Genomic DNA, 16,950 nt, shown 5'->3' with positions numbered 1-16,950 from the left:
GGGCCAGTGGCTCCTGTGCCAGGCTGGCTTGGCTGGAACCAGCCTTTGCCTTGGCTCTCTGCTGGCTCAGAGCTGTTCTGGTGCATTTGTGTGGTGCATCCCTAAGGCAACAAAGCAGCTGCTGAAACTGCAACCACGGGAGGTGAGATATTCAGGGTGTCAGGAGAATATAACAGGTTGTACTTCCAGATCAGCTGGACCTTTTTGAAGCATTGGTGGATCCTCTCTTTTCCTTCCATGGGAGATGAGGGCGGGTTGTTTGTAAAGTGATGCCATTGTCTGGATTTCTTACAGCCTGTGACATTGATGGGGCAGGAGGGAAGAGAAGTGGGAACAAGACTCCCCATTCCTGACTGAACAGTAAAATTAGGGCTGTAGAAGAGGAGGTGCTTATATGTAAAACAGAATCTGGGAGGAGAAAGGCTTTGTTTTGCTACAACTTTGGCATTGAAATTCTAGGTCTTGTTTTGCCCTTGTTTCAGTCATCAAATAACCTCTTTGAACGTAATTAGGTGAAAGCCTTAAATCCTACGAAACCACTTGATTTTTGGGTTTGTTTTTTTTTTTCCAAGCTGGGGCAGGAGTGAACACATGACCTGCACCCCTCCCGTGCCGAGCTGGCCCTGAGCAGAGGCAGCAGCAACAGGCTGAACCAGTTTGCTCCCTGCTTTGTGTGCTGACAGGCGCTCTCCTCTCCCTGCTGTCCCGCCTGCCCTGGGAGGTGCTGCAGGAATTGCCCAGCCTGCAGCCACAGCTCGGTGCCCTGCTGTGTGCCCAGCAGCTCTTGCCAGCTGCAGCCGCCCGGGGAAACCGTGCAGGACAGCCAGGACAAGGTGGGGACGCTGAGAGGAGCATCAGCACACGGATCCAGGAGTTTTATGGCGTGTGGCAGAGCGTGAGGAGTGCAAGCAGCTTTCCCTTCCAGGAGGTGCCTGACTGACTGCTGAGGCTCAGGTGAGAGCGACTTTGAGCTGATGTTAATTGAACCTGGGGGGCTGTTACCAGCATAGGAGTTGGGGGGATGTGGTCGGTGGAGGTGCTCCTGGAGCTTGGGGCGGAAGGGACAGAGCATGAAGGGTATCCAGGAGGGTTCTCCCAGGTTTATTTTGGGTGTTGCTCGTGGCTGAGCTGCTCCTGGTGTGGTTCCTGAGGCTGGGCTGGCTGGTGGCTCAGCTGGCCATGATGTTGCCCGTGGGTTTGAGGGGATGGAGGCTCACAGCCCCAGAACACTCAGTGCTGCTCCAGCTGAGCACAGAGCCCCACCAGCTGCTCTGCAGCAGAACAGCAGCGGTTTGGGGCCAGTTGGAGTGAGGGCTCTGCTCTGTACTGTCAGTCTGTCCAGCAGCAGCTCGAGGGAGCTGCAGATGGGCTCTGCACCCCAGCACTGGGGCCTGGCACCCCCTGAGCTCCCCATGGGGATGTCACCCTTGGGATCAGCTCTGTGCTGGGCTTTGGTCACTGTTAGAGATCTGAAACCATTCACACAAGAGACTGGCAGCTGCCTGACATCTGAGGCTCTCACAAGCACTTGTGTACCAGTCCCTTGAATTTCAGCCTAAAGATGTGGAACTGTTGGCTGCTTTTCTCCTCCTCCTTAATCATAGTGGAAAATTTGCAGCAACCCCCGGAATATTTAGAAGAGAAACTGCTGATCTGAATGTGCTCTGGCACAAGGCACCAACAGCTGGAAAATGTGCCTTCCCCTGCAATGTGTTAAGGATGTGTAGCATCATCAAGGGCTATTCACTGGAGCTGGCACTGTGGGCCTGTGCTGTGTGACAGAAAATAAATGTTCTGTCCCCACCTTTCAGTGGGTTGTGTCCCCGGTGGGGAGGTGACAGATCCCTTTCTCTTGTGACAGATGCTCTGCCCAGCAGCTCAGCTCTGCCCGGGGAGGGCTGAGGGAGTGAATCCCTGCCATGGAAGCTGGCAGCAAGCAGATTGGGAAACAGATGGTGCTGTGCTACAATTTTACCTGCTCTAGGGCCAGTGCATCACTCAGCAACGCAGAAACAGGAGTTGCAGTCCCGTGGCTGCTGTGTTCTTGGTGGGGGGAGGCATAATTTGATTTAACATTCAGCAGCAGGGGAAGGGGGAAAGGATGTTCAGTGTAACTCTTTTTATATTATTTTTTTTTAATTCCCTGAGGATTTGAAAATGTAGCACCAGCCAGATTTGGTTTTGAAGCCCAGAATTTATTTTCCCTTCCCGTGTGAATTCTAGCCATGAGTTAGTTCTGTGCAGAAGGGACAGATGTCCATCCCCATGTCCCTGCCAAGCCACTGGGTGCCTGGGGAGGGTGGGAAGGACAGGGCTGTGATGGGGGGACAGTCCCCTCTACCTGTGCTCCTCGGGAGCAGTGTTACTGTCTCTGCAGGCAGCCTGTGGGACATTGGAGCCCCTTTCAGCCTTCAGCTGTGCTTTCTTTGCCCTCCAAAACCCCCGTCCTGGGGCTGTTCCCACCCAAAAGCTCCTGCCTGCCTTGAGGAACAGGTACATGGGGAGGAGGGAATCAAAGTGGGTGTAGAGGGTCCAGCCAGAAGCAGCTGGAAGTTCTTGCTCCTGATGTAGAAGAGGACCAGGTGCTCTGGTTTCCCTGGGGCTGGATGTTCCTGTCCCCCTCAATCCACGTGCACGGGATGGAACTGAGTCTCTGGGAGCATCCTCCAGGACCAGCTGGGCAGGACAGTGACCTGCTCAGACAGGCAGGCAAAGGGCCCTTTGTGCTACAATTCTGCCCGTTAATGTGAATGAGAACAGCAGGCTTTTAAAAAAAAAAGTCAGTTTGATCCTCTGACCGGGCCTAATGTAAGCACCCCAGCTCTACCTCCAAGCATCCTCTTCCTGCTCCAAATGGCTTCCTTTTTCCTTGGCTAAGGTCTCATGTCCTCTCCAAGGAGGAAGGGGAAAATTCATTATAATACTGCAGTCTTGGCAAGTGAGGAATCACACCCATGAAAACAAATAGCCGCTAATTAGGGCCATAAGAAGCTGATTGAATCACAGCTCCGATAATGACAAGGGCAGTTTTCAAGTCTGCTTTACATCCCAAGGGGGCAGGGAGAGGGAAGCAATGGGATTTATTCTTTTAGGAAGAAAAGAATTCTTCTTTAGGAAGGCATTTTAGCCCCTCTTTTCCATTAATTTAAAAATTTCTCTGCCAACAGGTACTACTCAGTCCCCAGTCTGCATTGTTTCCATTGGAAGTGAGGGAGGAACTGAAGTTATTGCCTGGGATAATTGTTAACAAATGCAGAATTCTCCTTTGTGCCCATTATAGCAGGAATAGCTTTAAAAGTGTATGGATGGTCTCGGATTGACCCCCATTGGGGAGTTCATGCTGTTGCAGGATGGCCAAAGAGAATTTAGGGAGCTGTGGGAAGCCTGGCTGGGCTAAAGCCCCCTCACAGCAAGTCTGCTGTGCTTCCCTTTTTGCCAAGGTGATGAGGAGGGAAAAGCTAAAAGGAGTTAAAAACTAGAAGAAAACACTGGGTCTGAAGTATATTGGGTTTTAACAGCCTGTTTGATCAACGGTCCTATGGGAGAATGGGCTTTACCATTGCCTCTCCCTGGTTAGCCACAAAATGAGTGACTGAGCTGTGGGCTGAGGTGACATCCCTGCCTCTGTATCCTCGTCCTCACCCTCCACAAGTGCTGGGATAACTAAAAAAAAAAAAAAAAAAAAAAAAACAAACAAAAAACCCCACAGTTTTTCCTGTGGTTTTGGTCATGGCCACCAGCTGTGGGGACAGATGTGCTGGCAAGGGGAGAGTTGCTGTGCCCCCTGTGTCTGGTGGGGCTTGTGAAAAGGGTATGAGGTGTGGGTGAACCCCACCTAGCAGGGACAGGGCTCCATGCCCACTCCTGCTGACCTCCAGGGGCTGCCACTGCCCCCGTGGCCACCCCAGCTGTGCCCTCAGCCTTTCCCTCCCTCTTCCTCTCTCATTGTTTGTGTTTCTGACATTTCCCCACGTCGCTGCTCCCACCCTGCAGCGTCTGATAGCACTGCTGGCGTCAGGCCTTTCTCTTGGGGATTCCTTCATAAAAAAGAGGGAAAATTGCATCAGGACTTGAGGCTTTCAAAGGAGGTTTGCTCAGTCTAAACTTGACCTCTCTTGGTGAGAACTTGGAATTTCTGGAGCATCAGTGCAGGTTTTTGTCCAACTCCTGAAAACTCCTGGGCAAACATGAGGGTGGCAGCTGAGAGGGACTGAGCTGTGTGGTGGCTCCAGAAGGAACCTTGTGAAGCTCAGAAGCAGAATTCAGGTTTTTAATGCAGATTTTGTTGACAACAGCTACATCAGCAGTAGGTTCATGCCTGTATGACTTCCTGGGACTGCATAGAAAAATTTTATTTTTATATAAGTATATTTAATTTATACTTGTATTAAATAAGTGTATTTAATATAAAGGTGGTTTGAATAGCTTGTGTGGCTTGAATAGCTGATGACTGCAGAGTGCCTGCTGGGACTGAGGAGAACAGAGGAGCTGCAGGAGGTGAGGAGTCCCCACTGGGGTCACTGTGTTTGTTGGTGGGGCAGCTCATGGGGCTCCCAAGGCATGCCCAGCCTCCCCAGGAGCCTATTGAGGGCAGCTGGAGGCTTTCCACTGCTCTCAATGGGCTTTGGATGGAGCCCATGGCATGCTGCTTGTTTGTTTTGGGTGCCTTGTGAGGATGAAAGCATCCTTTCAATGGCTGCTCTTTCTCCTTCTCCTTTGGACCAGCTGCTCCTTGTACCCCACAGCCACGGAGTGACCCCGATTTGGGAAAATGCCACGAGCTGCTCAGCTTGTTTCCTTCTCCACAGCCAAATTCAGCCAGGCTCACCTTCAGGAGATGCCTTACACCACAGCTCATCTCGTCTAACAACAAGACATCCCAACCTGCCTCCTTTCAAATTTTAGATGGCTGTTGCCCATTTATTTGTCCAGAGCTGGCAAATGAGCACTTTAACAGGTACTTTGTTAATAAAATGAGGCGCTAATTGTTGTAGCAACAGATGAGCCATTGTGAAATGGTGGTTTTGTGTTTCCTAGCTCTGGAAGTGCGATTGCAGCAGACCTGTGCTCACAGAAAACATCAGTCCACAGCACCAAAAGTGCTGGCAATTCATTATATGGACCTACAGCACTAATTTATTTTTGCCTCTTCTATTAAAAAGTGCTCTCTCTTTCCCCTGGTCAGTGATTCTCCCCTGGCTGGGAAAATGCACAGCTCTGCCTCTAAGGATCTGAACTGAGCTCACCTACAGCAGGTGCAGCAAGATTTGTTCACTTCAGGTTGTGCAGGATCAAATCCCAGATGAAAACGTGCACAGGACCATTCTCTTGGGTGTGCTGGAGTGTTGGGGCTGGGCCCTGGGGGAGGTGGAGTGGATGTCACTATAGGACACAAAAGAACACAAGCGCACACCGCTGTTCTCGAGGTGAAGAAAAAAGGGAAGTTTATTTTCTGACTCCAACATTTATAGTTTTCTAGAAGTGACAGTGGATTGGAGGGTGACAGTGCCACCTCTCCAATCCACTGGACAAACCAACAGCCCATCAAATTTCTCCTCTTCCATAAAGGAATGCAAAACAATGAGCTATTTACAGAAAGTGTGTGAGAACATTCGCTACAAGAATGTCAGCATCAGAAGGCTTAGAAAATCTTAAAAAATCAGGGTAACAAAGTGGGTGCTGGTGGCCCTGGGACAGCATCACCTGTGCTGCTGCCCTCATCCCCTGCCAGCAGCAGCCCTGAGGATGGGCTGCTTTAAATGAGGATTTTGATGGTGTCAGCACTGGTGCTCTGCTGTGCCAGATGCTGAATGGCCACAGGAGTGAATCCTGCTCTGCTGGGTTTGTGGCCTGGAACTGGGGATGGAATGAAGAAGCAGAAAGGCATCCAAGATGTCGTCTTGGTTTGTGTTTGATGGAGTGCAGTGATCTGAGCTCTGTCATCTGCTACCTAGGGAAGGGTAAGTCCTTTCCTGGGTGCACCTTCCCTGGGCTGGGCATGACCCATAAAGCCTAATCAAGGGCAGAGCATTGCTCTGAGTCATGATTTTTCTGGAGGCTACAGCATCCTGAGTTACTCATGCTAAGAGAATGAATGCACTGAGGATATAATTATGAGAGTTACATATCGCTTATTCTCACTCTTTAAGAGATTCTTGTCAGGAAGCTGGTAGGTTTGGGCTCTTATTTTTGTCTTTGTCTTTGTCCATATATATCATGCAGAATGCTGAAACTTTACTATCTCATTTATGCTTCCTCTTACAGAGCTGTAGATCTCTGCCCAGTATTTATGTGCTAATTCTGCCCCATTTGCCACAGATTAACGAGGCTATAAAATCATCCTAAAGCTGGGGCAGCCCTGGCTTTCCACGCTCCTCACGTGCTCCCATCTCCTGTGAAATGCTTCACCCAGCAGTAATTAGCTGGCTTCTCCAAGCTCCCTTTAATGCCCAAAATGAGGGAGACGCTGCTGCCCCATGTTTGTCTGTGACATTATCAGGGCAGTGGCAGCATCCGTGGTGGTGCCTGGGGGAGTCTGGGCAGGTGTGGCACCCTTGGGGAGCACAGTGTCCACCTGAGTGACCAGAGCTGGGGAGGAGCCCCTCCTGCAACCGGGGACAAACCTGTGGGGCTGGATGTGTCACCTGCCTGGAACCCTTTGGCCCTGCAGACTTGGGACCTGCCAGGTCTCTGATAAGACCCTGGAGCACCTCATGGCTCCAGTGAGGTGATGGGCAGGGGAGTGTCCAGCCACAGAGAGAGAGGGACCTGGCCCTGCTCCAGCTGCTGGGAGGTGAAGGGACTGCAATGACTCACCTGAGTAATTGGGCACAGGAGGTGGAATTTTGTCAGCATGGTGTGTGAGTGCACAGCAGATGTTACAGTTTTGCCTCCAAAACTAGGCTGTTGGAAGCATTTTGTGCACTTTATTACTCCCCACTGCCAGTCTGAGGGAGGTAGAGGTACAAGACCACTGAGATTGGAAGTGCAGAGGGTGTTCTGTCTCTTTCTATAATTTATTGTCATAGGGTGTCATTTATTTTCATGGGGTATAATTTGTTTTCAAAGGGTCACTTGCCCTTTGCTCTGCAGGGTCTCAGTCCCTCTTTGGAGGCTCTTTGTTCCTTCTCAGGCTTGGGGACCATCTCTGAGGGCTGGTATTGGGGCAGGAGGCACAGCACAGCCTGCATGGCAGTGAGAGTGACCTGCTGCTGGGCTGGGACCCAGTTAGGGAGCACTGAGGTGAGATCAGCACCTTCAGGTGGGTGAAATCAGCAGCTTGGAGAGGAATTGCTTTTCCTGCCCCAGCTTGCAAAGGCAGCCAGAGTCTCTCCCCTCTGTGCTGTCACTTCCCCTGGGTGTTTCCCATCAGGACAGCCCTGAGCTGGGTGTTGGGGTGTCCTGCCTCTCACAGGGGCTGCTGGGCTGAATCATTTCCTCAGGGAGGCTTCTGGGTGAAGCCCTCTCTGTTGGTGGTGCCAACCTCTGCAGCTCTGAGGATGCTCCACGGTTCCACCCTGTGCCATTTGATCTCTGCTTTCCTCCAGATGTGACCTGGGAGCAGAACCAAGAGCAGGATGGTTTCCCATGTCACTGGTGATGACTGTGCCCTCCTGAGGGAGCTTTCCCTGAGAAGGAAGCCCTTCCCACAAGAACAGGAGGGTGGTTTTCCAGCGTCCTGTCCCATCCTGGAGCAGGGAGGGCAGTGTCACATCCTGAGCTGTGTCCCTGGGCTGGTCTCTGTGCCCACAGAGGTGCAGGTGGTGCTGCTGGTGGCTGGGTAGGTGTCAGCCTCCCTGCTGGTCCCCATCTGCTGTGCTGGCCATCACCATGCACCTGAGAAAGGGCAGAAACCTGTATTTAGAAAGCATTCTATATTGGATGCTTTGTTGTGTTTGATAGAGACAAACCCTCTTTCAGTTGGAGATGAAACTCTTCTCTCCCATTTCCTCACCCTTCTTTCCCCACAGGTCTGGTGTTTCTCCCTGCTAGGTATCTTTTTGTTACAAACTGACTTTGAGGCTGTAAAGTTCTCCCACCTTAAAAATTGAAATTATAAAAATTTAAATTTACAAACGTTTGAATACAATTTGTGTGTAGCTACATGTTAACAGTGACCTGCATTGAAGTCCTGCTGCCAGATGTCACGTAGCCTCCTCGAGCATCCGCACCTGATGGGGTTTGGACACGTGAGGTTTCGCTGAAGCCAGTGGAGCTGTGCTAAATGACAGCCCCGCTGCACTGGCCACAGGGCATGGAGGAGCTGGGTTTGTGATCTGGGAACTGGGTGGTGTTGTTCTGCTGGTGATAGCGTGGCAGTGCAAGGTGATAAACCCTGACTCGTGAAACTGGAGCATCTGCTGCTTGTTTTGAACCTGACCTGATTTTGTACTTCTGGGTATGGCAGGTATGAAATTTGCTGTTTGAGGAATCAGACAGCAGCTGCTTAATCATTTATGAAGTTAAAAGACTGTGGCACTTCGTTTCTGATGTGAAGTGCTAATTAGTTTACTGTGGAATCCAGACTGCAGGAAATTTGTGTTTCTGGCACAGTGGCTGTTCATCTTTAAAGATGTGTTCATCACGGTGTTGTGTTTATATTATTAGTGTAGAGCAATATAGTGCAGCCCAGGCTCTGTGAGAGGAGGGAAAACAGCAGCACCTCCTTTAGAAATATGTAAGGCTGCTGTTAAATAAGCTTATTAGAGGCTGTGCCTCATCCATGTAGGCATCAGCCTCCCTCTGGAGCTGTGCATTGTTTTGGGTGTAGTTGTGGCTTTCAGCTACATCAGGCACATGACACAGGTGCAGTTCAGTGGGCAAAAGCTGGGAATTGAAATTCCTGGTGTAGAACCTGATAAATAAATAGCTACACTGGATGCTGTTGTTTGCCTTAAAGAAGAGTAGCATGGCCCTTTCATTCTTTCTAAATTAAATTTTGATTATGTGAATGGGAGTGGATGAATCTTTGTGGAAGTGTAGAGTTCATTTCTGAGAGGTCTCCAGATTTGTGCAATGTGAGGGATTAAGTAGGTTAGTTAGAGGCACATTATGATTAATTCTTTTTTATAGTCTCAAGGAACAAAGTTGGTTTGCAAACACTTTTACCAGAAGTTGAATCTTCTATCAGAAACTCTCGAGCAGGGCAGGCTGGATTACAGATTTATCCTGTGCACTGGTGCTGCTGCTTAAGCATCTTATGCACTGAGAGGTTAGAACATCAAAGAGAGGGTGCCTGGTGTCTGCATTTCACTTTATATTTAAGTTGGTAATTAAGGGCCAGAGTGTAGCAAAACCGATTTTTGAAAAGTCATTTCATCTTTATTTGGGGTTAATTGTATTAATGCTCACAGCTTGACAGCCTTGGTTCATGACAGGAATTTAAAAAATAAAGTTGTAGGGGATATACAGCTTCAGCATTGTCTGAAAGTCCTAATTCCCAAGTAATCCTGTTGTTCATGCTCATGAAACCGCCTACAAAACAGCACCTTTGAGCAGTGCTTAAGTTTATTTTTAAAGGCAGTGCAGCTGTGTGCTGTTGGCTTCTAACTTGAGCAAAATAGGAAGATTTTCATGCAGATTTGCACAGAGATTTGTACAGAAAGGAGAAGTGTGTCTGGGTGAAGCAGGATGAAGTGGGGCTGCAGCTGGTTCCTGGTGGCAATTCAGAGGACAAGGAGGTTTTGGGGTTCTAGCACAAATCTCAGTGATGCTTCTCATTGTCCTGGGTGGGCTCAGGGCTTCAGGGCTGGAGCCCTTGGAGTGCAGGCAACAGGAGATGTCAGTAGTGGTGTGTGCCATGAACCAGAATTGTCTCTCGTAACTTTGTGAGGGCTCTTTGTGGGTTTATTTTTGTGTTCCCTGAACTTTACTGCTCACTCTACAGAATGTTACAAATATTGGCTGCAATCAGGGGTAATCAATATGAGTGCAGAGCATGGATTAGAGCATGTTTGCAAGCTCTGGTCAGGACAGACATCTGTGAGCCTGCAGAATTATTAGACATTTTATGTATCTGCACAATAATTCACCTTCTTTTGTGGAAGGTTCAGAGACTGAAAATGATCAAAGCTTTAATTTCATTTGCTGTCACCAGGGACTTTGTGTGTGTGTGTCCTTTCCTGTATGCCTAATCAAAAGTCCTGTCTAGGAGCAATACTGCATTGTAGATTTAAAAGCAGATTGATGCTCTTGTCCTCTGGCCTCACAGGCAGATGAATTCTTTATTCATTTTTATTCTGAACTTCATATGAGCAACTTTGAAAAGAGGAGCAGCAATTCAGCTAAGCCTCATTCCATTAATTTTGGCATAGAAGATAACATGCAAGGAAGCCTGAGAATCCACTTGGGATCAGCTTTTCCTATTATGTTGGTAGCAAACCTTTGTTCTTTTTATTACTCATTATTCTGGATCTGCAGTCAATAATGTGAGGAGATGCATGAGTCTGCCACACATCAAGTTTTCTGTTGCCTTTTCAAGTGACATTCTCCTTAGATCACTGTTGTGTAGGCTCATTCCTTATCAGCAGTGAGTGCTGTGTTGTTCATATGAGTGCACATCAAACAGATCTGCAGTAGCTGTCTCCTGTGCTCCCCTGACAGTGGTACATGGATCTACAAAGACATTTTCTGAGAGCTCTCTCCCCCTCCTTCCCCTCACAGAATAGAAATCTGGATGGTACAGCCTTTGGAAACCACCTGGGTATTTATCCTGCTGCCTTTCCCTTGCTGAATGTTGTTTTCTGTTCTGACTCTAAGGAGCCTGGGTATTATTTAGGAATTTCAAACTAACCCACATGCAGTCAGGTTCTTAGAGTGGAAGTCAATAAAAGACTCAGACTGATGTGAATGGATAATTCATCAGCTGCATATAACTCCACCCAAATGATCCTAAATTGCATTTAGCTGCTCTTTGCATCACAAACTTATTTTGCTTTTTATTTCTGTGTGTGTTTAACACTGCCCAGGTTCAAGGGACAGTGCACTCCTGTACTTGGGTCAGCTGGGAAGGTGAACTCCAGGTGGGACTTAATTCTTACTTGTTTTATCACCTAGGGATGAAAAAATGGGTGAAGTTCCTGTTCGTGAGACTGGACTTGAAGTCCATGTGCCCTGAATCAGGGTGGAGAGAAGATTCTTGCCTTGCTTCAGCAAACCCATGGAGCTGTAACTTTGCTGTAGGAGCATAAAGCCTGCACAAGGTGATGGGAATATTGATGGGAAAAGCAGCTGGGAGCACTGAGGAGGGAAGGCCTGAGTACCTCTGGCTCTGCCCTCTGAGATGGAGCATCTGAGGCCATTGCTCAGGCTCATAGGAGCTTGTGAAGCATAAAGAAAACTGTGCAGAAATGTAATTTAAGGGTAAAGATACCATGGATCACAGAGCTATTGAAAAAAACCAAATATGCAAAGAAACCCAAAACCAAAAAAACTAGCACAAATCTGCTGTGCTCTGTTGAAAGAGAAAGTCATCATCCTTATTTTTCAATCTAGTTAGGTAATGGGGGAAAAAGGCAAAACAAAAAGGCACTGAGGGCAGCAGGCACAGCACAAAACCACGTAAACTTTTCCTAGTGGGCTGGTTGGATTTTCCTGGCACAGGACAGTTCCCTGCACTGTTTCTTTAGCTACAAAGATCCTTTTCTTTTCTTTTAGAAATGGCACTTGAAAACTGAATCTTTTTTTTTTTATCTCTGTGTTTAAATTTGGGTATGACTTGACCGCAGTGAGCGGATGCTATTGGAGATTTTCCTGGCTGATTCCTCTCCAGAGCAGTGTTGTGGGAGGGAGTGGCAATTCCCTGCTGCCCAGCCTGGCACTGCTGCTGGCTCGGGTTATTGGAGTAACACCACGGATGTTTGTCACCACTCCCTCCCAGTGGAAGAGGCAAACCTTTTCTGTTCAGTACCTGTGGATTGCTGTCAAAGTCCTCTAAACACAGTGGTGGGCAGCACAGGAGGAGGAGGAGGAGGAAGTTTTTTTTGTGGTTACAGGCTCTTAAGTAATTCCAGGGGATGATAAAACCCATGGAGTGGGAATATGGATGCTAGATTTCAATGCAGAGCCCAAATCTTTGCTTATCTCTTGTTACAAGCAGCCATATCCTCCTCTGCTTGGGGCTCACTTTGCAGCAGCTTTACCCATTTGAAATGTGGTTGTTGTTTTCCCCATATGAAAGCAAGGCTTAGAGTGACCAAAACCGTCTGGCAACAGCACAGCCGGGGGATGCCAGCACCGAGAGCACCAGGGGTGCTTTCACTGTGCCGTGCATGAAAGGGAAGAGGGAGATCTCGGAGACACAGGTCCAAAGCCTGTCTCAGACAGGCAGGCAGGCATCTGCCTGCAGAATTACATCACCCAGCTGCCACGGCAGCGCTCGCCGTGTGCGAGCTCCTGCAGTTGGGAGCAGGCTGATGAATAAGGGATGAAGGGGGGTTTGCGAATGCCTCACGAACTGCGCTGTGGGCACACAGGTGTGTTCCTCCCCGAGGGCATTCAGGACAGGCAGGCAGTGCCCTTTGGGGAGGTTTGGTGGGATTTAGCTCTCCCACCCAGCCCGTGTGCCGCCTGTTCTGCCCCTTTCCATTCATTGCACTGCACAAGAGTTCGCTCTTACAGGTCAGCCTTGCTGATGATTTTAGCCAAAAATCCGCTCCTTGAATCGTTTCTTAACAAGGTGCTGATGGTGGCTTCTGTCCCAAAAAAGCTTAGAAAGTGTCAAATCCTTTGAGGAGGGGTTTAAAAAGATTAATCATCTTTTGTCTTCCACCTTCCCTTAGCTTGTAATAGGGAAAAGTGCTCAAATGGAAGGTTTGGGACCTTTAACACTTTAACCCCAGGAGGGCAGGGTGCTGTTTAATTTCAAACTGGCTCGGGGCAAGGCTGGAGTCTCTCGAGGGTGATTATTGCAGTGTTTATTTGCTGCGGGCTGTTGTGAGGAGCTCGGCTACAATGCCCAGCTTTGTTTTTCTCATGCAGCGAGTGTTGTGTTAATGGAGTTAGGTGAAGAGTAGAGTTTAATCATCTCTTCAGCACGTTTGGGGTGTTTTCCCCATATGATGCAACAGCCGGGGGGGAAGTGTTGAACAGAGGGATGGCTCTGTGCTGTCAGAGCTGGAGGACAAGTTGGTGCATCTGTTTTACTGCGAGGCACTGGCACAAGTTGTGTTCAGAGCCAGCTTGGATGGGGCTCTGAGTAACCTGATCTAGTGGAATGTGTCCCTGCCCATAGTAGCAGGAGGTTTGGGACAATATGAACTTTAAGGTCTCTCCCAAGCTATTCTATTTCTGCAGGACCGATTCGCCACCCTCCCCTCCTACCCCTCCCTGCTTCCCTGCGCTTGCTGGTTTCCCGAAGTGCCTTTTTCAAGTGGGATTTCTGCTGTATAATTTGAGCACGGGCTGCGCCGCGAGAAGACGATGACAGCTTTGTTCCCCGTATAGCGGATAATGAGGTGTTGGAGGCAGACAGCTCGGGATTCGTGTGTGCAGCGCCTGCCCAGCTCCCCGGAGTGCGGCAGCGCTCCGCGCCCTCCTCTCCTCCCGCAGCATCTAAACGGGCTCCTTCTCGGGGCATATGGCAAAAGGGTTAACATTTAATTAGGAAACACAGTGCTGGCTAGCGGAGCTTAACGGAGCTTTATATAAGCCGCTGAGGACAAGGCTGCTGTGTGAGCTGCTGGTCGCGCCGAGCCACTGCAGCCGCTGGCCGGGCGTCAGGAGCCGGGGCATGCCTGGGAATCTGCCCAGGAAGCGCCGTGAAAGAGGAGTTTGTTTGAAGGCTCGACCGCGGCTCTGAGCGGCAGCATAAAGCCGGGCAGCAGCCTCATGCCAGGCGTGTGAGCGGCGCCCAGCCCATGGCTCCGGCGCTGATGTGCGGCGTGGAGGATGTGCTGTTCGGCGGCGGCCGCCTGCTCTGGACCGTCACCGTGGCCGCGCTGCGCCGCTGCTACTCGGCCCGGCTGCGGGCGGCACGCCAGGCGCTGCGAGCCTGGTGCGGCCTCCGCGATGTCTACCAGGTAAAAATCAATATACATCCAGCTCAGCGTGCCGGCTTTTCCTCGCAGCAGCGTCCCGGCACCTGCCCCCGTGCGTGCTCTCTCTCCGATGGGCTGAGGATCAGTGAGGCGGCGCTGGGAAGGTGCTCGGAGGGTCCCGAGCTGCCTCTGAGCTGGTCCCGGTGTTGCTCTGCAAGTGCTGGTGTTCGGGGGTTGGGGGGATGCTTTCTGTGCCAAGTGTGTTTTGTCAGTCAATCCACAGGTGTGTTGGCCAGCTGCCCCCCATATAACGCGCCCTGGGAGCCCCTCTTGCTGCTGTCACCATCCGTGCCCTCGGGATTTTGGGGCAGAGCTCCGGCAGCTCCTCTCTGCCTGTGCCCTCTCCCATGGGAGAGCCTGGCTGTGGCTTTTCTTGCTGTGTTTGTGTCACTGAAGAGCGGCAGCTTGTAACGTGATAGTTCTGTGCATGGCAGAGCGATTGCTGCTTGGGAGGGATGCGGTGGGTCCTGGAACAGAGGGATTGCTGCTCGGGAGGGATGCCGTGGGTCCTGGGACAGAGGGATTGCTGCTCGGGAGGGATGCCGTGGGTCCTGGAATGGCAATTAGGGGGCTGCCCTTAAACACAGCCCTGTGCTTGCAATGACTGTGGCGTCCAGTTGAAGTGAGGGTGGTGTCACTCCTTCTCCAGTCTGTTTTTGCTGGCATTATTTATTTCTGTGTGTCTGTATTTCTGTCTCGCACGTGAACTTGTGCTGCCTGCCTGCTCTCAGCCTCACTGTGTGTGTTTGCTACACCAGGGTGAATGTTCCAGAGCAGCTTCTCCCCTCTCCCGGGTGTGTTGCAATACTGAGAGTGGCACAGCTCATAGCAAACAGCTCTCCAGAGCCACCGGGACAGAACTTCCATGGGAAGGTCCTCATGCTAAGAGGACATCTGTGCCTGTTTAATCCTAAGGTGATCTGCTGGTATTGAGCTTTAGGGAGGGCTCAGGAGTGGGAGAGCAGCTTTGCAGTGGTAAATGTACCAGTGCTTGGATGTACCTTGGGCAGATCATGCATGGGGAACACTGTGGGGTGTGTCTGACACAGGTGTCACTGTGGATATGGATCCACATATGGATCATGATTAGTTAGGGAATGCAGAAGTAAAGGTGTCATTGCTTGTCCTTTGCCCACTTTTACTGACCTGTAGGGATGTGGTGGGATGCAGCCCTGACTCTATTATTCCCCTCTAAGTAAAATCCAGCTGCACCTGTGCTGTGTGGGTGTTACTTTCAGGTCTGTTCACATACAGAGCATGCAGCCTAGACTGCCTTCCCTCCCCACTGCATCCCCATGGAGGTAAAACCCCATCCCTCCAGGGCTGGAATAAAGATTCAGTGGGCACCAGCTGAGACAACAGCTGTATTCAGCCTCTTCATCGTACTCTGATGGCTGGCTTGAGGTGAAAAGAGATTTTTTTTTCCATACACAGTGTAGCTGTATCTCTGCCCAAACTTACTGTGTCCTGGTGGCTGCTTTGTCTTGTCTTTTCTTTATGAAAAGCATCACTGACATTGTGCCAGTGTCTGAAAGTGGGGATGTGAAAATGGGGGAAAAGAGGAGATTGGGGATATGAAAATGGGTGAAAAGACAAGATTGATTCTTCTCTCAACCTCGAGCCAGGGAAGTGGACAGGGAGTGCCCTTCCCCTCTGCCCACAGCTTGTCCTGTTGGGGACAGGCAGGGACCTGTTGCTCCTCACCTGCTGCTCTGAGAGCCCTCCCTGGGAGCTGAAACCTGGCAGGAGCAGAGCAACGCTCACATTTTAACATCAGGAATTTGCCAGTGGCAATTTGGGGTGTGTTAAAGTGAGATGGCTGAAGGAAAGCCCTGCAGCCCTTCCTTGCTGGGTTGTGTAACACTTTGCCTTTTGTGCTGGCCTTGGCTCTCAGCTGCTCAAGCCTCTGGCTGAGCCCAGTGAGTGCAGGACTGAGCACACAGTGCTAAAGGTCACCCAGCTGCTCAGATATCAGAGCCTTGCAGGAATCACATTGGTTTTCTTAATTTTTTAAGCACTTCAAGCTATGGAAACAGCTAGAGGCAGTGGCCCCTGCTTACAGGGAGGCGCTCTGAGCCACCCTGGGTTATATTTCTTCACCTCAGGCTCAGTGGAGGAGCAGCAGCAGTGCAGAGCACTCCATGGGGCTGTTTCTCTGAGGAAGTGCATGTTGCAGTGTCTGTGGAACAGGACTCTAATCTTGGGTGTGAGATTTTGTGCCCCATCATTATCACAGATCCTTGTTTTCCTCTGTTCCCCTGTTCTTTGTGGAAAGGGTATGGCAGCACTCCTTCCTGCCAGGGATGCTGTCTGTCATCTCAGATTTTTCCCCAGAAGTCCTGTAGTTATTGCAGCACCATGAAAACACCTTTTTGCTCTGTGTTCTTATTAAAATTAACTCCTGGACAGGTGCTTAACATTTCCCACCTTGGCTTCATGGAGAACACTCACATTTGTGTGGCTCCTTTGCATTCATATCTCAGATGTGAAAAATGCCATGGGTGTCATATAGAGGTTTTTGTGGTTACACATGGGCTTTTCCCCTCTCTGAGGGTTCCCTGGACTGTGCATGATGTGACAGACCTGGACACCAGGCAGAACTCAGAGCACTGAGCTGCATGCAAGGGATGAGCAGGGTGAGGTGAGGTGACAGGCACTTGTGCTGCTGATCAGCCCTGGAAGCCCCAGTTTGCTTGATCAGTATTTGGGGGTCACATTTTGTGGGCCAGTGGCTGTTTTTGTGTGGGTTGGATGCTGCCAGTAAGTCTCTATTTCATCACCAGTACATCTTTGTGGAGAAAGGAAAGCAAACAGGATTCCTTCTCCTTGGGGTGGCACGTGTGTTACTGTGGTGAGTGGGATTTTTAGTCTTTTTAAAATATGAAATATTTGGTAGCCTGGTGGGCGAGCTGAG

At 50.0% G+C, this 16,950-nt stretch overlaps 1 protein-coding gene across 2 annotated transcripts in view; it reads left to right on the top strand.

Moving 5' to 3' along the window:
- Positions 1–822: 822 nt before the first annotated feature.
- The window catches only part of FRMD4B (FERM domain containing 4B), a 91,602-nt gene continuing 75,474 nt past the window's right edge, over positions 823–16,950 (top strand). The window contains exon 1 of one of the 2 annotated variants that reach the window (XM_063165005.1): positions 823–954. Coding sequence is in view for 1 of the 2 variants with exons in the window: in XM_063165003.1 (XP_063021073.1) it covers positions 13,857–14,018 (162 nt within the window). In the remaining variant the exon portion in view is untranslated. Of the gene's footprint in view, positions 955–13,325; positions 14,019–16,950 lie in introns of those variants that run through there. The other variant, XM_063165003.1, reaches the window with a different exon arrangement.

Source organism: Melospiza melodia, chromosome 10 (genome assembly GCF_035770615.1).
Source record: "Melospiza melodia melodia isolate bMelMel2 chromosome 10, bMelMel2.pri, whole genome shotgun sequence".
Taxonomy (NCBI): domain Eukaryota; kingdom Metazoa; phylum Chordata; class Aves; order Passeriformes; family Passerellidae; genus Melospiza; species Melospiza melodia.
Note: the sequence above shows the minus strand (reverse complement) of the source record. Positions and strands in the feature narration are given on the sequence as shown.